The sequence below is a fragment of the Liolophura sinensis genome, chromosome 10 (genome assembly GCF_032854445.1).
Source record: "Liolophura sinensis isolate JHLJ2023 chromosome 10, CUHK_Ljap_v2, whole genome shotgun sequence".
Classification (NCBI taxonomy): Eukaryota; Metazoa; Mollusca; class Polyplacophora; order Chitonida; family Chitonidae; genus Liolophura; species Liolophura sinensis.
The window spans coordinates 25,319,960-25,345,316 of NC_088304.1; the positions used below are offsets into that span (position 1 = coordinate 25,319,960).

Genomic DNA, 25,357 nt, shown 5'->3' on the forward strand with positions numbered 1-25,357 from the left:
TTCAGAACATATATATATATATATATATATATATATATATATTGAAAGGCAGAGCCAATTTTATTTATATTGAAATTCCCCTTGTAATTATGTTTCAAAATTTATTTGATATTTAAAAAATGTAATTTAAAAAACACTATATCGTCATGTGAATTGTGTATCTTTCTTGTAATTATTAAAGGTAGTAGTCATAATTACTCCATGGAATATTTCATTAACTTTAATAAGTATTGATATTTTAAAGTTGAAAAGATATGATGACCATCATTTTTAACTGGGTGGTAGACAAGAATACCAGTCCATGTTGTCTGATTGACTTTAGTTTAGATCTCAGCCGGTGGCGTAGAGGTTAGCGTGTTCTCACAACACAATGACTCACAAACCTCTTATCAATTTTGCGATCGGTGTGAATTTAAGTCCAGCGCATGCTTGTTTCCTCTCTGATCATACTAAGCGAGGTCTTCCATCAACCTACGGATGATCATGAGTTTCTGCTCGGGTTTTCTCCCACCATAATGCTAGCCACCGGTGTATAAACATTAGTCTGTATCTAAAAGCAAACCTAACCGTAATATCTGTTTGTGTTCTTATGGGACAACCAACAGCCATGATGGAAACATGTCATTTTACTCTTAAATCATGTGTAAGATATGTGCACTATTCTATGGCATTTGTTTGTATATCCTTGAACTTTCAATGATTGAAAGAAATATAAAATACCGATACTTTTATGAATGTGCCAGATTGACAATAAAGCATTTATCTTGTGATCTTATACCTCACATTCTGTTTTGTCACATATGTCTATATTTTTTGACAGGGTATTAAATATTTCTTTACTTTGCTGTTAAACATCACTTTTAAATATTATTTCATATCATGAGAGTATGTATATGCTAACCTACCTGCAGCAGACCCATCTCAGTGTGGACATGTTTATAGTGCTGTCTGTCTGGTGTGCCATGTCTGAGTCAAAGGGTATGAGATGTACCTATGGTGAACAACTCCAAACCACATGGTACATTGTCGGATCAATTCCAGCCTTGGACAGAGTTTTGAACTCCCCCACTCTCTGCTGCTAGTAGGGCCTTAGTTACAATAACTGGTTGATGAGACTTGTGTGGCTGTTGGAGCAGTCAATCAATCAACCATTTATCAATGAAATCAATCAAAAGTTACATATTACAAGGCATAACCATCTGCCCTGTTGGATAGTTAATCCAGCTGTCACCCTATGTTAAGCACACAGGCAAGTACATGTACCAAGACTGCTACCACGGCATGACTGAACTTTAAATTATCAGATCGCCTAAAAGATCGATGCATTTGGCATATTGATTCTCCGCCTGCATATTGAACTGTTCCTAATATGATGACTCACAATGTTGTCTAGGTTACTGACATATTGATTCTCCGCCTGCATATTGAACTGGTCCTAATATGATGACTCACAATGTTGTCTAGGTTACTGACATATTGATTCTCCGCCTGCATATTGAACTGGTCCTAATATGATGACTCGCAATGTTGTCTAGGTTACTGACATATTGATTCTCCGCCTGCATATTGAACTGGTCCTAATATGATGACTCACAATGTTGTCTAGGTTACTGACATATTGATTCTCCGCCTGCATATTGAACTGGTCCTAATATGATGACTCACAATGTTGTCTAGGTTACTGACATATTGATTCTCCGCCTGCATATTGAACTGTTCCTAATATGATGACTCACAGTGTTGTCTAGGTTACTGACATATTGATTCTCCACCTGCATATTGAACTGGTCCTAATATGATGGCTCACAATGTTGTCTAGGTTACTGACATATTGATTCTCCGCCTGCATATTGAACTGTTCCCAATATGATGACTCACAATGTTGTCTAGGTTACTGACATATTGATTCTCAGTCTGCATATTGAACTGGTCCTAATATGATGACTCACCATGTTGTCTAGGTTACTGACATTGATTCTCCGCCTGCATATTGAACTGTTCCTAATATGATGACTCACAATGTTGTCTAGGTTACTGACATATTGATTCTCCGTCTGCATATTGAACTGGTCCTAATATGATGACTCACAATGTTGTCTAGGTTACTGACATATTGATTCTCCGCCTGCATATTGAACTGGTCCTAATATGATGACTCGCAATGTTGTCTAGGTTACTGACATATTGATTCTCCGCCTGCATATTGAACTGGTCCTAATATGATGACTCGCAATGTTGTCTAGGTTACTGACATATTGATTCTCAGTCTGCATATTGAACTGTTCCTAATATGATGACTCGCAATGTTGTCTAGGTTACTGACATATTGATTCTCCCTCTGCATATTGAACTGGTCCTAATATGATGACTCGCAATGTTGTCTAGGTTACTGACATATTGATTCTCCGCCTGTATATTGAACTGGTCCTAATATGATGACTCACAATGTTGTCTAGGTTACTGACATATTGATTCTCCGCCTGCATATTGAACTGGTCCTAATATGATGACTCGCAATGTTGTCTAGGTTACTGACATATTGATTCTCCCTCTGCATATTGAACTGGTCCTAATATGATGACTCGCAATGTTGTCTAGGTTACTGACATATTGATTCTCAGTCTGCATATTGAACTGGTCCTAATATGATGACTCACAATGTTGTCTAGGTTACTGACATATTGATTCTCAGTCTGCATATTGAACTGGTCCTAATATGATGACTCACAATGTTGTCTAGGTTACTGACATATTGATTCTCAGTCTGCATATTGAACTGGTCCTAATATGATGACTCACCATGTTGTCTAGGTTACTGACATATTGATTCTCCGCCTGCATATTGAACTGGTCCTAATATGATGACTCACAATGTTGTCTAGGTTACTGACATATTGATTCTCCGTCTGCATATTGAACTGGTCCTAATATGATGACTCACAATGTTGTCTAGGTTACTGACATTGATTCTCCACCTGCATATTGAACTGGTCCTAATATGATGACTCACCATGTTGTCTAGGTTACTGACATATTGATTCTCCGCCTGCATATTGAACTGGTCCTAATATGATGACTCGCAATGTTGTCTAGGTTACTGACATATTGATTCTCCGCCTGCATATTGAACTGGTCCTAATATGATGACTCGCAATGTTGTCTAGGTTACTGACATATTGATTCTCAGTCTGCATATTGAACTGGTCCTAATATGATGACTCACAATGTTGTCTAGGTTACTGACATATTGATTCTCAGTCTGCATATTGAACTGGTCCTAATATGATGACTCACCATGTTGTCTAGGTTACTGACATTGATTCTCCACCTGCATATTGAACTGGTCCTAATATGATGACTCACAATGTTGTCTAGGTTACTGACATATTGATTCTCCGCCTGCATATTGAACTGTTCCTAATATGATGACTCACAATGTTGTCTAGGTTACTGACATATTGATTCTCAGTCTGCATATTGAACTGATCCTAATATGATGACTCACCATGTTGTCTAGGTTACTGACATATTGATTCTCCGCCTGCATATTGAACTGGTCCTAATATGATGACTCACAATGTTGTCTAGGTTACTGACATATTGATTCTCCGCCTGCATATTGAACTGGTCCTAATATGATGACTCACAATGTTGTCTAGGTTACTGACATATTGATTCTCCACCTGCATATTGAACTGGTCCTAATATGATGACTCGCAATGTTGTCTAGGTTACTGACATATTGATTCTCCGCCTGCATATTGAACTGGTCCTAATATGATGACTCGCAATGTTGTCTAGGCTACTGACATATTGATTCTCCGCCTGCATATTGAACTGGTCCTAATATGATGACTCACCATGTTGTCTAGGTTACTGACATATTGATTCTCCGCCTGCATATTGAACTGGTCCTAATATGATGACTCACAATGTTGTCTAGGTTACTGACATATTGATTCTCTGCCTGCATATTGAACTGGTCCTAATATGATGACTCACCATGTTGTCTAGGTTACTGACATATTGATTCTCCGCCTGCATATTGAACTGGTCCTACTATGATGACTCGCAATGTTGTCTAGGTTACTGACATATTGATTCTCCGCCTGCATATTGAACTGGTCCTAATATGATGACTCGCAATGTTGTCTAGGTTACTGACATATTGATTCTCCGCCTGCATATTGAACTGGTCCTAATATGATGACTCACAATGTTGTCTAGGTTACTGACATATTGATTCTCCGCCTGCATATTGAACTGGTCCTAATATGATGACTCGCAATGTTGTCTAGGTTACTGACATATTGATTCTCCGCCTGCATATTGAACTGGTTCTAATATGATGACTCGCAATGTTGTCTAGGTTACTGACATATTGATTCTCCGCCTGCATATTGAACTGGTCCTAATATGATGACTCACAATGTTGTCTAGGTTACTGACATATTGATTCTCCGTCTGCATATTGAACTGGTCCTAATATGATGACTCACAATGTTGTCTAGGTTACTGACATATTGATTCTCCGCCTGCATATTGAACTGGTCCTAATATGATGACTCACCATGTTGTCTAGATTACTGACATATTGATTCTCCGCCTGCATATTGAACTGGTCCTAATATGATGACTCGCAATGTTGTCTAGGTTACTGACATATTGATTCTCCGCCTGCATATTGAACTGTTCCTAATATGATGACTCACCATGTTGTCTAGGTTACTGACATATTGATTCTCCGCCTGCATATTGAACTGGTCCTAATATGATGACTCACCATGTTGTCTAGGTTACTGACATATTGATTCTCCGCCTGCATATTGAACTGTTCGTAATATGATGACTCGCAATGTTGTCTAGGTTACTGACATATTGATTCTCAGTCTGCATATTGAACTGGTCCTAATATGATGACTCCCAATGTTGTCTAGGTTACTGACATATTGATTCTCAGTCTGCATATTGAACTGGTCCTAATATGATGACTCACAATGTTGTCTAGGTTACTGACATATTGATTCTCCGCCTGTATATTGAACTGGTCCTAATATGATGACTCACAATGTTGTCTAGGTTACTGACATATTGATTCTCCGCCTGCATATTGAACTGTTCCTAATATGATGACTCACAATGTTGTCTAGGTTACTGACATATTGATTCTCCGCCTGCATATTGAACTGGTCCTAATATGATGACTCACAATGTTGTCTAGGTTACTGACGTATTGATTCTCCGCCTGCATATTGAACTGGTCCTAATATGATGACTCACCATGTTGTCTAGGTTAATGACATATTGATTCTCCGCCTGCATATTGAACTGGTCCTAATATGATGACTCACAATGTTGTGTAGGTTACTGACATATTGATTCTCCGCCTGCATATTGAACTGTTCCTAATATGATGACTCACAATGTTGTCTAGGTTACTGACATATTGATTCTCCGCCTGCATATTGAACTGATCCTAATATGATGACTCACAATGTTGTCTAGGTTACTGGCATATTGATTCTCAGTCTGCATATTGAACTGTTCCTAATATGATGACTCATCATGTTGTCTAGGTTGCTGACATATTGATTCTCCGCCTGCATATTGAACTGTTCCTAATATGATGACTCACCATGTTGTCTAAGTTACTGACATATTGATTCTCCGCCTGCATATTGAACTGGTCCTAATATGATGACTCACAATGTTGTCTAGGTTACTGACATATTGATTCTCCGCCTGCATATTGAACTGGTCCTAATATGATGACTCACAATGTTGTCTAGGTTACTGACATATTGATTCTCAGTCTGCATATTGAACTGGTCCTAATATGATGACTCACAATGTTGTCTAGGTTACTGACATATTGATTCTAGGTCTGCATATTGAACTGGTCCTAATATGATGACTCACAATGTTGTCTAGGTTACTGGCATATTGATTCTCCGCCTGCATATTGAACTGGTCCTAATATGATGACTCGCAATGTTGTCTAGGTTACTGACGTATTGATTCTCCGCCTGCATATTGAACTGGTCCTAATATGATGACTCACAATGTTGTCTAGGTTACTGACATATTGATTCTCCGCCTGCATATTGAACTGGTCCTAATATGATGACTCACAATGTTGTCTAGGTTGCTGACATATTGATTCTCCGCCTGCATATTGAACTGGTCCTAATATGATGACTCGCAATGTTGTCTAGGTTACTGACATATTGATTCTAGGTCTGCATATTGAACTGGTCCTAATATGATGACTCACAATGTTGTCTAGGTTACTGACATATTGATTCTCCGCCTGCATATTGAACTGATCCTAATATGATGACTCATCATGTTGTCTAGGTTACTGACATATTGATTCTCCACCTGCATATTGAACTGGTCCTAATATGATGACTCACAATGTTCTCTAGGTTACTGACATATTGATTCTCCGCCTGCATATTGAACTGTTCCTAATATGATGACTCACAATGTTGTCTAGGTTACTGACATATTGATTCTCCGCCTGCATATTGAACTGTTCCTAATATGATGACTCACTATGTTGTCTAGGTTACTGACATATTGATTCTCCGCCTGCATATTGAACTGGTCCTAATATGATGACTCACAATGTTGTCTAGGTTACTGACATATTGATTCTCCGCCTGCATATTGAACTGGTCCTAATATGATGACTCACAATGTTGTCTAGGTTACTGACATATTGATTCTCCGTCTGCATATTGAACTGTTCCTAATATGATGACTCACAATGTTGTCTAGGTTACTGGCCATTACCAACTATGTGTATGTATATGCAGATTTATTGCCCATTTGATTGGATGATCAATTTCTTTACTGAAGGTTTCACTGTTTGATGGATTTGTTCAGTGACGTTCTGTCATTGGATGATTTTACTGGCCAATTTATTTATCGGTAGATTTAGCCTAATGATCAGTGCTAAATTGATTCATTCGCTGATTGTTTGATTAAGCTTATTATATTATTGTCTGAATGATTCAATAGTGAATTCAATCATCAGTGCACTGACTTATTTATTGGCTGATTGGTCCGTTTGCTGATTGATTCAGTGGCTAGTTAATTCTCTGACTGATTTATTGATGCATTAAGTGATTGATTTGTTGGCTGATTCATTGATTGGATTGTTCATTGGTTGATTGATTCATTTATTGATTGAGTGATTCATTGTCAGATTTATTCTTTGGTAGATTTACTCATTGGCTGATTGATTATTTGATTGATTTTATTCTTTGGCACCTGTCATGTCTGTACCAGTACGGTACAGTTAAATTCTTAAATTGGCTGATTTTAAAATCTGACAGATACATGGACTCATTGATTGGCCTGCTGATTCTTTGGCTGATTGATTCGTTGATTCGTTTATTGATTCATTTGGAGATGAACTCATTTTCTGATTGTCATGGCGTTAAAAACAAGAAATATTATAAATAAAATCAGTCACCAAGAACAGGGGCAAGGGTTTTAATTGCAGAGTGACCTCCCTTTAGGCACTCTCCTGTGTCCTATTGACAACGGCTGTGGCAGTCAACAGGAAAATTGTAAGATCAAAATAGTTAAGTCTTTTGTTATAATTTGAGTGTTTTATCCCCGTAATGATGGTAGCTTTTGGAGCTATACAGGCTTTGTTAGAGACCCTTCTTATCGCAACGAACGACAAGGTGTTTGGACACATTGAACGACAAGTCTAGATGCGCGATGCTGTTGTTGTATTTCTGCCACTGATAGTTCCGATCGGTATCGCTTTCGCTTACGGTATAAACACTCTTACGAATGCCTTGGCGAATGTGTTGGGAATATGGCAACGAGTCAAGAAGACCAAGCTGTAACATACGCAGAATTTCACGCAGTCCCATGTACTATGTTAAAATTCTGACATCTCATATCCTCATTGTGAAAATCTGGTCCTTCAGTGAATTGACCTTGCTATGGCATATAACAGCAACCAGAACTTTCAAATTCCCATATTTTTGGCATAGCATTACATAGCCGTGCGAATGTGGCTCAACTGATCTAACGATGCACTGACGTGCCGAGCAGACAACCTGACTTGTGGTATCATGCAAGATGTCCAACATGTTCTGTGAGTATCGGTTGCAGAACGTTAGTTTTTTGACGAAGTTATTATGTCTTAACCTGCGTAAAACTGGTTTCTGCGAAGACACAACATGTAAAGGGTTGCTTCAAGACAAACATGCAAGGTCCCTACTCCAATATGGATGACAAAATCAAACGATTTGGGCGCGCAAGTTGCCTCCATGTGTCCATGCCTTTAATGTGTTGGTTGCCATTTTTGGCTGTTGTACTCCCTGTCATGTGATGCGGGCATTCCAGCTGGAAACATCATAAGCTGTCAGCTATAAATAGCTTGTGCGTCACACAGATGTATATTCAGTTCACTGCGACCGCTAAGGTTACAAATAAATTACTTAGAACCTCCCTCATTGCTTTTGATTTGTTGACAATTCATAGTAAAGAAACTCTTTGGACATGTCTCCTTGCTGTGGAAAAATGACAGCCACAATTAACGCAGTTCCCGCTTGACATCTGGCTCTTTTGACTTTTCTCTGGTACTTTGTGTGACCCTTGGCCAAAGGTCAGGGAAGTCCAGTAAACAAAACCACATAATGCAAAGACCAGTGTTTCACAATGTCAGGTGACATGAAATTGATTATTGCGTGAAAGTTAGTTGATACATGGCGGTAGTATACCGAACCGAAGACGTTTGTCAGAACACCAAAGATTTACTCTACCGGACCCATTGATCGGAACATAAAGCTGAAGCTACATTTGAATGCAGACATGATTTATCTGTTCATCGATGCATACATCTACAAGGTCAGGGTTTAATACTTAAAATTTAAGGTCACTGTTAAAGTAGAACAGTGAGCGTATCTGGGATCATTGCAGAAGTGTGTGAAGCTGACCTAGCAGCTGGGTATGGTAATACATTGTTAAATCTGCTGTCAACTTCACTTGTGGAGCTAAGCATTACTATGAGGCGGCAGTAATACAGTGTTCAATCAAAGCTTGCAGCGATCATGTGCGCATCTGCTTCGTTATTCATGTTTTCTGCAGAGTGCCTTGCGGAATGAACCTACAGCGTTTTTGAATTCAACGATTAAACGTTGAGGCAGGTAAATAACAGAAATTCTTGAAAATAGGCTCCAATGCCTAATTTAATTGAACAACGTGAAATAGTTCTAGACGATAAAATGTTGAAAGCGACTTTAACCCCATGCAAACAAAAGAGTGACCAGTGATGTATATTTCATTTTAGGTATATATTGTATATCAAACTGGCTCAAAAGTAGCTCTCAAATAGTTATTATTAACCTGAGGATGATCGTGGGTTTCCCTCCTGGCTCTGCCATATCTGCTTGGTTTTCTTTCCCCCTGATGCTACCTGCAGTCATATAAAGGAAATATTATTGAGTACGACGTTAAACACCAATCAAATAAATAAATCAAATGGTTGTTTATTTTCCTCAAAATAAATAGTGTGCTTTTTTCTTTTCAGCAATGTACATCAGATGAAGCCTGTATCTCTGAGTTGAAAATGGAGTTGGTGAGAGAACCTGTGCAATACCAAAATACTCCTGCCAATAAACATGCTGTAAGTATGCTTCTTTTCCACAGGAGCTTCTCACTCACTGTGAGCCAATTCAGCATTTCAGGAGTCTAGCAAATCCTAGCAAAATTTATGCAAGTCCTTGGGGTTCTCAGATACTAACAGGGCTAAGTAAAGTATTTTATGGAAGCTGCTAATGGCACTGTTGAGCCTACAGGAACGACTGTGAGAGATGTATATTCAGTATTTTAGCTGCGTTAGTTTGCAAGAACTTCGATTCTGCCTCATCCAAACCTGAGTGAACTTGTGAGACACCTGAAAGGCTGATTCGGCTCACTGTCACACCCATTTGATTGATTTTTGGATGTAAAGATGCATTTGGTATGTAATAAGGCCCACTGTAAAATCGTTTTAAATTCTGCAGTCAACTTTGTCCAGGCTCCCTTGGCTGGGATGTATATCGGTTTGTCATTGGCCAAGAAGCTCACATGTCCTGCTCCCTCTTGTTTGGCTTGACCATTGGGTGAAGAGGTTTGTCAAGAAACTGGAATTATCACGATATGGTTAAAATAACAGTAATCCAGACATTTAAACTTTTGAATCAAGTGAGTCGAAGCAATGTCTTTCAGGTTTTAAATTCGAACTTTTGCCAAGTTTCAGTAAGGTAGACCTTGAGCTATGGTTAGTCTTGACTTCTGCCTTGGCACCTTGAAGAAAACACAAATTAAAATAAATGAACCAATGTCTGTTGCAACAAGATAATACTTAGTAGTTAGTAACAGAAATGTCATAATTATGCACGAGTTTAGAGTAGTGTCCTGAAAATTTGTAAATCAGACATCATCTGTTGTGTTGTCTCAGGATTCCCATTTGTCACTTTAAAATATGAATAAATAAATGCATATATAAGTTTCAAGGTACATGTATTAAACTGGTTAATTAATATCCATCAGAACTCTACAAGCTTCGAGCGTCATTTTTTTTTTGACCTTCAGGGAACTTTGGCTGGACAAGGAAATCCAACCTTCGGGATTGTCAAGTCCAGTTTATCGCCAAACAAAGAGTCACATTTTGTTATAACAGTATTACCTCCGCGGAGTAAAGGTAGCAATGATCCAGCTTCAGCAACAACGGCATCATCGAAAGTGAAAGTGAAACCGACAAAGGGGAATGGGGAATACCCGTGTTCTTTTTGTGGCAAGGTGTTTGAACGAGCGGCTTACCTGACATTGCATATCAGAATGCACACGGGGGAGAAACCTTATGCCTGCAAAGTTTGCGAGAGTAAATTCTCACATCAGAGCGGTTTGAATCGTCATATGAGAGTTCATACGGGAGCAAGACCTTACAAGTGCAAGTATTGCGACATGAGTTTCACACAGTCCACGCACAGGAACACCCACGTCAGAGCTCATGAAGGCATGCGAAGGCAAACCAAGCAAGGCAAGTCCATCGCTGACATAGATTATGAGGACAGACCGCTCAAATGTCCAGATTGTCCGAAGGCTTTTTTCAACCAGGCTGCTTTACGGTCTCACGAGATCATGCATTCCGGCGAAAAACCGTTTGTCTGCAGCTACTGTGGAACGTGCTTCGGTCGGAAGTCTGCCAAAGACCGACATGAAAGAGTTCATGCAGGGAAAAAACCATACCATTGTGCTTACTGTGATAAGACCTTTGTCTGCACCACTGGGAAAAAACGCCACGAACGTACACACACAGGAGAGAAACCGTTCAAATGTAGTGTTTGTGAACAAAGCTTCGGGACTTCCTCGACAAGGGCTTCGCATGTCAAAAACATTCACGAAAATCCACTTCCGAACCGGGTTCACTCGAACATTTTGCCATTGAACAAGGACTTTAAGTGCCCAGACTGTAACAGGTCTTTCGCTTTGGAACTGTCCTTGAAAATGCATAGAGACTTGGTTCATAAGAATGGCGATCAAACAGAGTAGTCCGTGGACATTTAATCTTTAACCCGTTACACAAGTTACAATTCTGCAGAACTTCTCTTTTATTCTTTTGATCTGATTCTCTAAAGTACTAAGGGCTGCTTTCCCAAAGCTGTTGTACATGTAGGCTAAGTTGATTATAACTACTGTGGCGACACATGTTCAAAGAATATGTTCCCGTGGCAGTCAACTTAGGCTTTGTGCAATAGGTGCCAGAGCTTCGGGCTTCTTAAACACAGGCATTTAAAAGACAGAACTGATAAATGCATTACATTTAAATGTGTTACATATAATATTGCTTTGTTTACAAAAAAATTATTCCCGCATGAAGCACTTGTAATTTATGGTGGGGGCTCCTGCTGACCAAGTGGGCTGAAATGTCTAATACCTGGCTTGACCATAAGTCAAAAGTGGTCAGGTAACTGATGTATGACAATGGTTTACTCTGGTCACTCCAGTGTCCACTTAGCACTCATTGACCTGATTACTTTCATATGCATGTAAGTGGGAAGCTCTTGAGTACAGTGTTTGAAACGGATTAAAGAAATAAATGTTTTCTAGCCTTCAAGCATCTGCCTTATGATAATGATGATAATACCCCTTGTTGCCTTGTTTTAGAAAAAACAATACCCTGATCCCGGTAGATAAAACGTGAACATTATTCATGTAGTTTACTTTTGAATTTGGTACTAATATCTCTTGGCACAAGAAATGCAGGCTCCATGCCAGCCCTCTTAATTGGGAAAATTTGCCACACCGTTTAAAATGCTGATCTAAATTCACTGGGGATGGCTGTTACAACGGCACTCTCCATGGCAGCAATTTTACTTCTAAAATCTACTAATTCTGATTGAAGTTTAATAAGTTGTTGCCTCGTAAATGAAGTTTTAGTGGGTTACTCTCGCCATATACGGTTTTGTAGTACGGTTTTATTTTGTTTCGTATCCTGTATCTTTGTCTATATACTTAATGTCAACACAACAGCACAATTTCATTCAGTTGGTGTCGGCTGACCTAAAAACAATGCGTCAGTAATTACCACAGTTTTTGCAGAATACCGTGGCTAATTATTATGCGGGGCTGCAATCTGGATCATGGACTGTGAATATGTGGATTGCCTGTTGTTTGTGAGATGTTGGTGACGATAAGTGATCAATGCTGTCTCGCATTTGTGATGATAGACTTGACTTATCCAGGGCTATCATTGGGTGTCAAATACATGATTGTCCCTTGAACCTCAAAACAAACTTTTTCAGTCCCTGTTATGTGCAATAACGACATGTCATACACCTTTCCCTCATTACATTGCTGTTGTCAGTGGACAAATCTGCCTACTGTGCTATAAGTGAGGTGCTTTATATCATCAATATGATGTTCTTTAACCACTTATTTACTTATTTGATTGGTGTTTGACGCCATTCTCAAGGATATTTCACTGATACAACGGCAGCCAGCACTGTGCTGGGAGGAAACCGGGCAGAGCCCAGGGGAAACCCACGATCATCCGCATGTTGCTGACAGACCTTCCCACCTATGACCGTAAAGGAGGCCAGCATGGGCTGGGTTTGAACTCACAGCGACCGCATTGGTGGGAGACTGCTGGGTCAATGCGCCATGCTGTCATGGAACCTCCTCAGTTAACCACTGATAGTCTTTGACATAATAACTCAAGAATGGACAATGTGATGCTGGATGTTCATTGGATTAAAGCCAGATTAGAATAGTTTCAGGACTTCCACTGGATAATTACATGATAACGAAGCATCTGAATTGAAAGAAGATACAAAATCTGGTGGTTTTCTTCACCCAAACTATTCTCAACAAAAATATACATGCTCAAAGCAAACAGAGTGGTTGGAAATAACAGTTCACAGCACAGAGTACCAAGTGTGTTCACTATTAACATCCTGAAGTGTTTGAACTGTGTTTACCCACCACTGTTTTCATGGTTCCATAGCTCCTGGTTTACTGCTCTAAGATGTGAAAATCTGGTGGAAATAGAAGCCAAGGTTGTTGGTGGACTGAACCAACCAGATGGGTAAGTAAAGTAAACAAACGACATCCATACACCCGGTTGTTTGTGGACTGAACCAACCAGATGGGTAAGTTAAATAAACAAACGACATCCATACACCGGTTGTTTGTGGACTGAACCAACCAGATGGGTAAGTAAGGTAAACAATCTACAACCTGTTAAGATGTACTATAAATATGCAAAATAACTCTTAAGAATATTCTCAATGTTTTGACTCGGAACAAGGCATCCTCAGGATGACTTGTTCAATGAAATATTTTGAGATCGATTATCAAAATGAATTTCTTCAGAGTTACCTTTGGCACTGTGCCTGTGGACCATCATTACATAACATTAACACATGAAATATGACTTGGATACCTTACTCTTTCGCACCGCTTCGGTGGCCTATTGGTTAGAGCATCCGCTTCAAAGTCAGGACAACCCGGGATCAAACTCTTATCGGTTCATACCAGACTTGTACTTGATGGTATTTATTGCTGCCTTGCTTGGCACTTGACACTGAGAGGTTTATGCACTAGTACTAGTACAATATCACTGGATGGGTTGTCATGGTTGGTGTCTTCGGAATGATACTTCAGTGTGGCAGCATGGGCTCAAAACGACACAATATATCTACAAACTAACTGACTCCTTGTCATATGACTTAAATATTGTTAAGTATGATGTTAAACTTCTAGCATTACATAAATACTCCATCGTTCAGTCACCACCTTTGACTATCGCTATGTTGTACATGCAACAGGTTTGTCTAGGTAATGTTGAAGTATCCCAACTTCTATTCGTATTTCACGTAGAGGCAGAAAAACTGAAGATTCTTGGCCAAGGTTGTATTACCAAACTGTCCAACAGACAGTGAGGTCATTCACAGGACTAGGAAATCGTCAAGAAATCTGATATAAAACTAATATGAAAGATTCCGCAACAGTGATACAGATAACTTTCGCTGTTTAATAAATGCTCTGTGGCTTTAATAACAGCTGACATACACGTATGCAACTGCCAGAAATACAGGTACCATTCTATTCGATGAGTCCCTAAATGACAACGGACAATTTACCCTATTCTATGTCAGTGTCTGTACCAGTGAAATGGCTATGACCCCGCACGCTCGGGATGAGCCATGTCCTGGTGAAGTCTAAGAGACAGTTCCAGAGCGAAAGTTCTATCACACTTTCCACATTTGAATGGTTTATCTATGCTTTCCTTAGCACCAGGTTTTGATTTCGCTTCTGTCTGGGTGGCATCGTGAACAATTTTGTGTGCTTTCAGCCGAGCGGGGATACTGAACGTCTTTCCACAAATATCACACTTGTTCGGTTTTAAGCCGGTGTGGTTCATTTCATGGCCTCGCCATTCATGGCGAGTGGCATAGGTTTTGGGGCAGTAGGCACACTTGAACGGACGTTCTCCTGTGTGTAGGCGGGTGTGAAGTTTGAGAGAACTTTTGGAGGCTAAGCGCTTCTCGCAGTAGTCACACTTGAAAAGCTTTTCTCCGGGTCTGTCATGCTTCACCATGTGTCTCTTTAACTCAGAAGCGAACTGGAAGGCGACTCCGCACACTTGACACCTTACTGCGGCCAATTGGCTAGCACTGAGGTGGCGCACAGCATGCTTCTTCAAAACACACTTCTGCCTAAACTGCTGTCCACAGATCTCACACTTGTGTGGCTTCAGTCCCTTTTTAAAAAAAAAAAACAAAGCAGAACAGAATTATCAAAATTTGAACAATAAAGCAGTCATTAACTAAATGTAAGTATATATAGGGACTGTACATTTCCCCACCCAAAATAATAATTCAAGAACTGTCCTGATCTCACACTTGTGTACCTTCAGTTGTTTTCTAGAAAAAAAAAAAAACAAAACAAAAAAAAAAAAACAAGAAAAAACAAGTCAACGGGAGCTGGATTTGAACACACAACCTAACTGGTCAGGGGCCTGATGGCCACAGTTGGCCAGCACATCTGAGCCAGTGAGGCCCATATCTTTTTAACATATGCCTTCTATCTTTAAACATGGCTTGAATGAAAGCCGACAGGAAATTTTCCTTGGGGGATGTTGCATGCAGCTAGTGTCAGTTTGAGCTTATTTTTACCTTGTGGATTAAGCTATGCCTGTTCAGTCCTGCCTGATCGTAGAAATTCTTCCCGCATGTGTCACAGTGGTAGGGCCTCTCGCCGGTGTGAATCCTTGTGTGTAATTTCAGATATGATGACTTGGAGAAGGTTTTTGGACAATGTAGACAAGAATAACTTTGGCATGTTTGACTCCCTGAGCTGGTTTTCTCCTTTGGCTGATGACAAGGTATTTTCCCTTCCCATTCTGCAGATGGCTGCTGGCTCAAGGCTTCAACAGGAGCAAGCTGAATGCACTCCAAAATAATCTCTGTAGCGACATTTGCCATCTGTGAAAAATATAGGTGTATATTATATGTAGCTCTGCGCATGCACGTCACAACTTGGGGATTTGTAAAGCTGAGGTAGCTGTCATGTGGTAGAGTTATGATAATTTATTGAAGAATTTTGTTTTTTTCACAATGAACATCAGAGAATTGGATGATCAACAAAGGCAACAACCTTGCCAGGCCACATGTCTTTGCTCAGGTAGCTGTAAGTGTGAGATGGTCTACAACTAGGGTCAGTCAGTCAGCGCCGTGTACACATCCCTGTAAGCCTCGGCATTTTTGTGAGTACACGATAAATATCAGTAGGCCTGATTGTGTAATCTTTGTCAGAAATATCATGTCCACAACAGATCGCCGTGTTCATTTCTCTATACATCGACAATCATATTTACATGCCATCAGTTTTCAAACTTTAAAGTCCAGAAATAATTCTAAAATGTGTATTTTACAATAGCAACATTTAACAACTTTTATAGATCATATTGTATATAACATATATTATGATCGCAGACATATATCGAAGCCCATCCCGCTAGCTTGAACATGCATTTTATATAGTGAGCATTCTGACTAGATGATGTTCTGATTGTAATTCCTCCAGTGCAGGCCGACACGATGGGGTTACCACCGCTACATATTCATCACCATTATGATCACGTAACATAATGCTCTGGCTGAAGTTGTCCGTTATTAACACATAAAGAACTCCTATTCAACAAGGGCAATTCAAAGTGACATCTAACTTTTTAAGTAGCGCCGCCCCATAGTTGAGAGAAAAGTGTACATGGTACTTAGTAAGTAGTAAATGAAGGCCCCACAACTTACTTTTTACCGATGCATTCAGTTTTACAGCAACAACAACAACCAGTCGCTTTGGCAGCTACTCGGCTGATTCCGTTTGTTTCCCTCAATGTCACGCACACCGAATCCTGCAAAAATTTTCTAATACCATTGGAACACTCACTTTCTTCTTCCTTAACAGTTTCATATCTGACTCATGAAGACGACAACTTCACCTGCCATTAAACATTACGAAATGGCTGTTTTAACGATATGATGTTGTTCCATATCTAAAATATGGCTGTTCGAAGCAAACGAGGCGTAAATGAGCACTTGTGACTATTTTCTCATGAAACATCACGAGATCTCTCGTGAAAACAAAGACACGGCCTGTAAGCCGGCACTTAACAAAATTAAAGACATTCTGCTAAGGGCATTTCATAAGTGATGATCTACGGATCCAGTCTGATTGATACAATCTCAGTCAAAGGTATATTTACTGAGGAATGCATATCATCGAATTTCTCTGGCCGAAAAATCAGTCAGAGAGTGAAGTCCTGTCTTGTTTGGTGTTCCAGCAAGCGGAGCTACCAGCAAGATTGCAACAGTTATGTGGCACAGAAACGTTTTGTTGTGTACAGTCCAGGGCCCCGGGTCCAGTTTTCGTTACATGTAGGATAGACAGGTTCACATTTGTTATTTACAGTAGCGGTGACAACGTTTATTACGTCAGAAAGCCAGTTTAATGTCTGAAGCTTAAAATTGTTGTTCCATCACACAAGAAGGTTCCATCACACAGGCCTGGGCTGGACTAATTATATTAACCCTACATGGCTTTACCATTGCTCACACTCCGGAGGAACCATACCACATTCCATTTTAAAAATTTTCAGCAGTAGTCTCAGCGTTCTGTCGCCAGCACCTCAGTTGCTTATCGAGTGTCTCTTGTGAAAGTACAGGAGACTTTAAAATTTTGTCCTAGCACTATGTTTTTTTGAAGCAGTAAACTAAGCCCATGAATGTGCTATCATATTTGTCATTTTGCATTAGGTTTACTGGAGACTGAATACTCTTCACCAGTAACGCCTATCACATACTGATCAGTTCGTCGCAAATGTGTAACTAATTTTAATGTTGCAGGGATGAAAAGATGCATATTTTTTGTGCGATTTCTTCAAACAGAAACAACGCCTGCATCCACAGTTGTCACTGGTAGTTGTACATTGTATTCGAACACTTACCACAAGGAAAAATCACACTGTTATCTCCTTTTTCTTACAATTTCACACTTTAATCCAGACTTTTTTGACACAGCTAATGCAAAAGTTCATGTAAGGCAAGGTACCAGTTCAAAGTACAACTCTTCAGTAAGGAGACATAGCAAAATATCCTCTGACACATTAGAAACCATTTACCACTGTAATTCTTGTGACTTCACCGATTGAATCAAAGTTGACATGTTTGCAGCTACAATCCATGTCACATGTATTAATCCCCGAATAAATCTGAGCACCATCATAGAAGTGAAAAATTGTTACAATATACCACTAAGTACTGTGCATTAAATAAAGTACCTCAATCTACATGTGGCATTAACTTTTAAAATCTTTTTTTTTTTTTCCAGAAAATATTGATGCCATATATAAAGCAGCAATCCATTGTCAAGTGTGTGGTCTTAAGACTCAAGCCATCGGATGACAATGGAAGCATCACTTATTGATTGTGCCAGACCTCATGTGTGTGCTGTGTGCGAGAAAGGCTTTGCTCGTCGGTCAACTTTGAATGTTCATATTAGAACGCACACTGGAGAGAAACGTTACTGCTGCGACTTGTGTGGGGCGATGTTTTCAGGCAGCACAGCTTTGAAGCGGCACACTGAACGACACAACAAAATCCGGGCGTATAAATGTGACACATGTGGGAAAAGTTACATTGTAGAGCACGAACTCAAGGAGCATAAAAAAATACACAGTGAAATAGCGGAACAGCTACTGAAGAAATACCCTTGTGATATGTGCCAGAGAGTTTACAGGTATCCTAGTCAGCTTAAAGTGCACAGGAGAGTACACACTGGGGAAAAACCAGCTGAGTGTACAGTGTGTGACGCCAAATTTATCTCTACTGCGAGCTTGGCTGTTCATGTGAAACGAGTCCATGAGAAGGTAAAACACTGTAAGTGTCTCTTGTGTGGGAAAGGTTTCTTTGATGGTCATGAGCTGTACAGACATTCTGCAGTTCACTCCATGCTAAAACCATTTAAATGTCAAAAATGTGGCAGGTGCTTCAGCTTGGTCCGTCACCTCAAAAGGCACCAGAAATCAGACTGTGTCAAGAAAATGATCACAACTGAGAGTGAAGAGAAGGAGAAATCAGTGATAACTGGGGTCCGAGGGAATTGGAAATTAGCGCGATCTGGGAGACGCGGGAAGAAGAAATCAGGCCAATCGGGGGCCCGAGGGAAGAGGAAATCTGTGAAACATGGGACTCTACGGAAATTGGCTTCCACGGAAAATACTGTTGTGAAGAAAACCCATACATGTGACATCTGTGACAGGAGCTTTGCTTTGGAACTTTCCAGAGATATGCATGTAAAGTTAGTTCATGGTAGAAATGGCAATAGTGAAAATTCACAGTTGCAAAGTACGTGAAAGTCATAATGCAGACAGGATGTGCCCAAAGAAGTTCTGAATACCATATCAATTTATTTTTTGAGTGATAGGTGAAAGGTTTGATTTGATTGGATTGGTATTTTATGCCGTACTCAAGAATATTTCACTTATACAATGGCGGCCAACATTATGGTGGGTGGAAACCGGGGCAAAGCGCGGGGGAAATCCACGACCATCCGCAAGTTGCTGATAGACCTTCCCACGTACAGCCGGAGAGGAAGCCAGTATGAGCTGGACTTGAACTCACAACGACCGCATTGGTGAGAGACTCCTGGGTCATAGGACTCCTGCCCTAGCGCGCTAACCAACTGAGCCACAGAGGCCCCTGATAGGTGACAGATAATCAGACTGACGAGAAACTTGGATTTTTGTTTAACATGCATTGATCGTTCACAAGAACAATGTGTGATATAACAATGTGAACCATCACTTCAATTTGTGAAGGTATAAATCTTGACAATATTTTTGAGTCTGGTGTAAAACATCAATCAGATAAATATAGATCCTGACACATGTATTTCAACTATCTATAAATTATGATATGAATTGATTTGGCTGTTGTTTTGTTTCTTATATAAAGGATGTGGACAAGATCTGAAGCCATGATCCAGAAACTCAGATGAAAGAAAAAGTAGCTTTAATGTTGTGTACATGTATCTGAACAACATCATTGATTAACGTAATGAAAGCCAGAGCCCAGTTTCACAAAGATGTTGTACATGTACCATAATCACACATATAGGACAATGGTACAGTAATAGTGATGTACGAAATATCGCACAACAAATGTATGATTAAAAAAAAATGCTACGTGCTGTTTTGTGAAACTGGGAACTGAACTGTTATCACCCATTAAAGTAAAAGAAAACCAATCATCGGACAGGCAACTGGAAACTATGCATAAAAATACCTACACTTAAAAACTTATGCGTGAAATGCGTAAAATTTACTTCGTTTTATTTTTTTTAGATTTTTTCAAAAGAGTCTTGAAAGGCATTCAAATATTTTAATTCTATGGTGGGCTTTATGAGCCATACTGACAGTATGTAGGAACTCTGATGTAACAACTTTTTCAAATGATATTCACCAGAAAGAATAAAGGAAATTTTGACATTTTCAGCAATCTTTTACTCATGGGTAAAAAAAAAAGTTATTCCAACATTCAGTGTTGTGAATATAGTTGGAAAGACTTCCTGTAACGTCAGAGTTCCTAAACTCTGATAGTATGGTCTGTAAAGACCACCTTAGAATTCAAATGTTAGAGCGCATTTAATCCCCTTCAAAAAAAATAAAAAAAAATAAATGAAAGTACATTTGTGCATGGTTTTAAGTGGTCTATTAAGTGATGCCTGTATTGATTTTTACAGGTCTTTTCCTTTAGGTGTTTGCTATCGATGAGAAAAGTTCAGGTATTCATTCATTTGATTGATGTTTCACGCTGTATTCAAGAATGTTTCACTCATACGACGACAACCAGTATTAATGTGAGCAAAAACCGGGGGAAACCCACAACCATCCACAGGCTGCTGGCACAGCTTCCCTTGTACTGCCGGACAGGAAGCCAGCATGAGCTGGACTTGAACTCACAGTGACCGCACTATAAACTGGAAAGTCCTAGAAAGCAGTCCTTTCTTGTGGGGCCGATGTGGTTTGCGGGTGACCACGGTTAACAGGCCGATGTGGCCAACGTGGTTAAAGTGGCAATGACTCCAGCAGCTTCTTACCAATGCACATTGTTCATAAACATAAGAAATGCAAAACCTTGTACGATGCATTTATTCCTTTACTTCTACCATTTCATTCTGACCTCAGCAGTAGTTTATCAAAATCATCGTACATACATATCTTTCTGGAATTCTGGAATAGGAGTGGAGCAGTGGTTACCATGTCAGTGTGGTGCCTCTCACCAATGTGGTCGCTTTGAGTTCAAGTCCAGCTCATGCAGGCTTCCTCTCCAGCCATATGTGGGAAGGTCTGCCAGCCATATGTGGGAAGGTCTGCCAGCAATCTGCAGATGGTTGTGGGTTTCCTCCAGCCTTTGCAGGGTTTCCTCCCATGATAATGCTGGCCGTGGTCGCGTAAGTGAAATATTGGCGTAAAACACCAATGAAATAACAAACATCTTATCTCAGTCATCCATTGTGGAGATCTGGAGGGCAACAGCTGGATTTGAACCTGATTTCATAGGTCATGAGAAAACACTAAAGTCTACAATTTAGCATCCTAAACCACTTAGCCACCAAGGGACATAACTTGTATTCAACACAGTCGATTTAACAACCACTTTTTACATATAACCGTGATTACTGAATCTGGCCTAAAAATTCACCATCAAAAAGTCCATATAAAAGTGCAAATAAATGTCATCAATTATTACTTTCACTGCTAGTAAGGTATCATCCTGCCTTCCACACAAGCCTCAAAACACTTTTCTAAGAATAACAGAAGTTGGACTTTGGGTACCACGTAAAACAAGTAACATAATCATGGTTTAAATTTGAGGTCACACACACGAATTAGTCGATTTCACGGGTACATGCGACCTCATTAACCTCATTAACAATGACATTCCATTGTTGTTTATGATGTTCATCGCAATAAAATCACACAACTTTTACAATAACAGATTCTGAGTCCTTTTCTTCTCCGTTTTTGTAAGATGTTTCGCTAGCTTGGCCCTGCTCAACCTCCTCTGTGCTGTGAACCATTCTCATGTGTAGATCAAGGGATAACTGTAAGGCAAATGTTTGATCGCAAGTACCACACTGGAAAGTTTTGTCTTTGGTATTATTTGCACTTTTAACAGTCTCCTTGAAATGAACCTTTCGATGACTTTCCATTTTGTATCGCCTCTGAAAATGCTTATCGCACAAATCGCATTTGAAAGGTTTTTCGTTGCGATGGATCATTTCGTGTCTGTTTTTATCAGATGTTGTGGCAAATCGCTTGCCACAGAACAGGCACTTGGAAGGTTTTTCCCCAGTGTGAGTCCTCTTGTGTATATACAGAGTCTGTGGCGTGCGAAACATTGTATGGCAAATATTGCACTCCACAGGTTTTTCACCAGTGTGACGTCTTTTGTGAATTTTCAACTGGAATGGATAGCGAAAAGCTATGCCGCAAACATCACATACGCATTTTTTTTCTGCGTCAAAACCATGACCCTTGCGATGTTCACGCAGATCTTGCTTAAGCACGTAGTCATTGCCACAAATGTCGCACTTAAACGGCCGTTCCCCGGTGTGACGCAGCAAGTGCCGCTGCTGTGCAGTCCTGCCCGTGAAGCGAGCTTCGCACAAGTGGCAGGCATAAGGCTTTTCCCCAGTGTGGACACGCATGTGAATTTTGACGTACGCTGATTTGTTGAATCCCTTGCCACACACAGTGCATTCATGTGACTTGTCTCCTGTAGACTTTGTCCATGTAGCTGGAGCAGACAGCTCTTCTTTTGCAGACTGAGTTGGTGGCTCCTTATTGGGGTCTGCTGGCGAAATTTCATCTTCGCCCTGTCGACCCTCAACAGGACCACCTGTGGGTGTGACCTCTGAATTATCTACAAAGGGAACATCTGCACTGACTTGTGTCCCTGTGGGTGGATCAACAGGTGATAGCTGGAGCTGGAAAACATGAATATAAATTGTGATATAATATTTGTGATCTGCTCAGTATTGATCAGTAAAATCATGCCTTATGTTAGACCTCTTTTTTTTTACCGTTTATTTATTTATTTATTTCATTTATTTCTTAAGTGGAGGAAACCAGAGTGCCTGGGTAATCCACTAACCTATGGCAAATTCATGATGAAATTTCCAAAGTATGATCTACAGATATGCACACGATATAATTATAAGTGATCTTCATTGTACAAACAGCCAGTGTCATCAATCACTGTTTGTTACCAGGATGCCATCAATAGTGAAAGCAGGAAGTGTACAAGTTCCCTGTCAAAGGCCAGGATTGAACTCACATCTTATGTGTCGGAGTGGTTGAATAGCATGCAACTTAACAACACAATCATACATGGACTGCTACTTATTGATGGTATTATTAAAGGCAAAGGAAACCAGGCAGCACTCAACACTACCACCACCTGTGTTTACACAGGTTCACACAGAACAAACAATCATGTAACCATCTTGAACAGTCCTTGACCATGTTCACATTTCCATGCACAATGGTATGGAGGATGGTATCCATGTAGGTCAAAACACAGTACAAAGTGTCATTCTGGGTGTAATAAATCAGAACTCACATAATGCAACTGTCCATCCATTTCAATGTATACCAAGCCACCATTTTCTGCCATCTCAAAGCCCTAAATAAAATAAAAAGTAAAACAATTAAAAAACTATTAAACAAACAGTTGAGCTCAAACATTTGAAATTAAGATGTCATTACCCATGTTGCTGCTATATTAACATATGGTGTTGCAGGCTCTAACAAACTCAGCTAACAGGCGTGAATCTACAGCAGTGGCTTGACTGAATATCCATCTTGCATAATCATAATAACAACAGCACTGTAAGCAACTGCCATAAATTCATGCCTGACTTAGACACGCCAGTTTACAAGTATCTCTTACCCACAACTACATGAAGTCATAACACTCCTGATATGGAGATTCGCCTTATTTAGTACACTTCTTGCAGCTGTTGTGCTCAGGCTAGGTTGTTGTTTATGTTCTGCTCTCCACCTTACTTCATAACTTTATTCATCCATGCTTTGCTGAATGAGGCTGGGACTCATGACATAAGCATATCCACACTTAAACTTTACAATACTTATCTGTTTTAAACACGTTTAACAAACATATTCCATCACAAGAAGCCAAATGGTCTCGTGCTATAGATTTCGCGATACAAAAGTTTGAATCCAGAGGTAACGCAGTGAAGTATATATGTATGAAAGTTTGTTGGATTGTACCTTATTGCTTATGTTAACAATCTGCTTTATCATTTACAGTCCAAGATTTCTCTGACGTTAGGTTTGGGAAAATTATGTTTGGGCAAGGATGGCCCAAACAAATGAGTTATTTTTGTCTCAGACACCGTGGCAAGCCGCCATGGCAACTGCACTGCCATCAGGTTTTTAAATAAGCGTATTGACGTTGGTTTGAGGCCATCCATTGTCGATCAAACTGTTTGCCAAATCTAAAACCAGAGCAATCTCGGGCTCACATTTTTATGATCGGAATGAGATACACAGCTGAACATGTACAACAACAACACATGATACAGACACACAATTAACGATGCATCTACTTGCATATTTCATTTCATTTTGAGACCAAATAGTTTAAATTCAAATTGATATCAAAAGTCAAGGTACTAAATCCAAACCCACTTGTATACAATGACGTTTTCATTAGGTGTTTGAAAGCATTTAAAGGTCTCCTTCGGCTTCGGCTCTAATGACTTCGCACGTTTTGTGACCTGGGCCCGTCACTATCCGGGCACCTGTCACTCATCGGGTCTTAGAAGTTGTGTACTTATTCTCAGCCGCAAAATTCGGCCTACGCAAATGTCCAGGTTGCAAGCGAATTTTATAACAGATGTGAGGATTCCAAATGCTTTTGGAAAAAAATATTTAAATTCGTCACAAATAGACAATCAATCCCCTTTGAAGGTATGCATAATCGAAAACTATAACAATAGTCACGTGACTAGAAAAAAGCGAACCGGGAAAATAAAAGTAAAACCCCGACCAGCAGACGGGCCGTGTCGTAAAGGTGGTCAGGGAAGGCTGTTACTGAAGTCGGCCCGTACATGTAAGTTTTCAATATTTTCACTGACAACATTTACTTGAGTAATATGGTCTAGTTTGAATACTAGGAAGGTGACAAATACCCTTCCGGCACAAATGATTGGCATGTTTGCTGGCGCAAAAAATACAAACCTCAAACTTTCC

At 39.8% G+C, this 25,357-nt stretch overlaps 2 protein-coding genes across 2 annotated transcripts; one reads left to right on the top strand and one right to left on the bottom strand.

Moving 5' to 3' along the window:
• Positions 1-7,552: 7,552 nt before the first annotated feature.
• Positions 7,553-20,219, top strand: LOC135477023 (zinc finger protein 431-like). Its single transcript, XM_064757171.1, has 5 exons — positions 7,553-7,580; positions 9,560-9,655; positions 10,606-11,561; positions 13,520-13,600; positions 18,469-20,219. Exons 2-5 carry the CDS (start codon positions 9,599-9,601, stop codon positions 19,427-19,429), a joined length of 2,055 nt encoding a protein of 684 aa, XP_064613241.1. The 5' UTR covers positions 7,553-7,580; positions 9,560-9,598; the 3' UTR covers positions 19,430-20,219.
• A 1,355-nt stretch (positions 20,220-21,574) lies between these two features.
• On the bottom strand, positions 21,575-24,927 carry LOC135476717 (zinc finger protein 664-like). The gene is made up of 3 exons (XM_064756833.1): positions 24,794-24,927; positions 23,703-23,765; positions 21,575-23,067 (listed from the first exon to the last, which is right to left on the bottom strand). The coding sequence occupies exons 2-3, from the start codon at positions 23,754-23,756 to the stop codon at positions 22,054-22,056; spliced, it is 1,068 nt and encodes a 355-aa protein (XP_064612903.1). The 5' UTR covers positions 23,757-23,765; positions 24,794-24,927; the 3' UTR covers positions 21,575-22,053.
• Positions 24,928-25,357: the final 430 nt, after the last annotated feature.

Coding starts and splice junctions, on each gene's coding strand:
- LOC135477023 (XM_064757171.1), top strand. CDS start 9,599: ATGGAGTTGGTGAGAGAACCTGTGCAATACCAAAATACTCCTGCCAAT. Junction 9,656..10,605: donor CTCCTGCCAATAAACATGCT/GTAAGTATGCTT, acceptor TTTGACCTTCAG/GGAACTTTGGCTGGACAAGG. Junction 13,601..18,468: donor GGACTGAACCAACCAGATGG/GTAAGTAAAGTA, acceptor TTAAGACTCAAG/CCATCGGATGACAATGGAAG.
- LOC135476717 (XM_064756833.1), bottom strand. CDS start 23,756: ATGGCAGAAAATGGTGGCTTGGTATACATTGAAATGGATGGACAGTTG. Junction 23,068..23,702: donor TGGATGGACAGTTGCATTAT/GTGAGTTCTGAT, acceptor CATGTTTTCCAG/CTCCAGCTATCACCTGTTGA.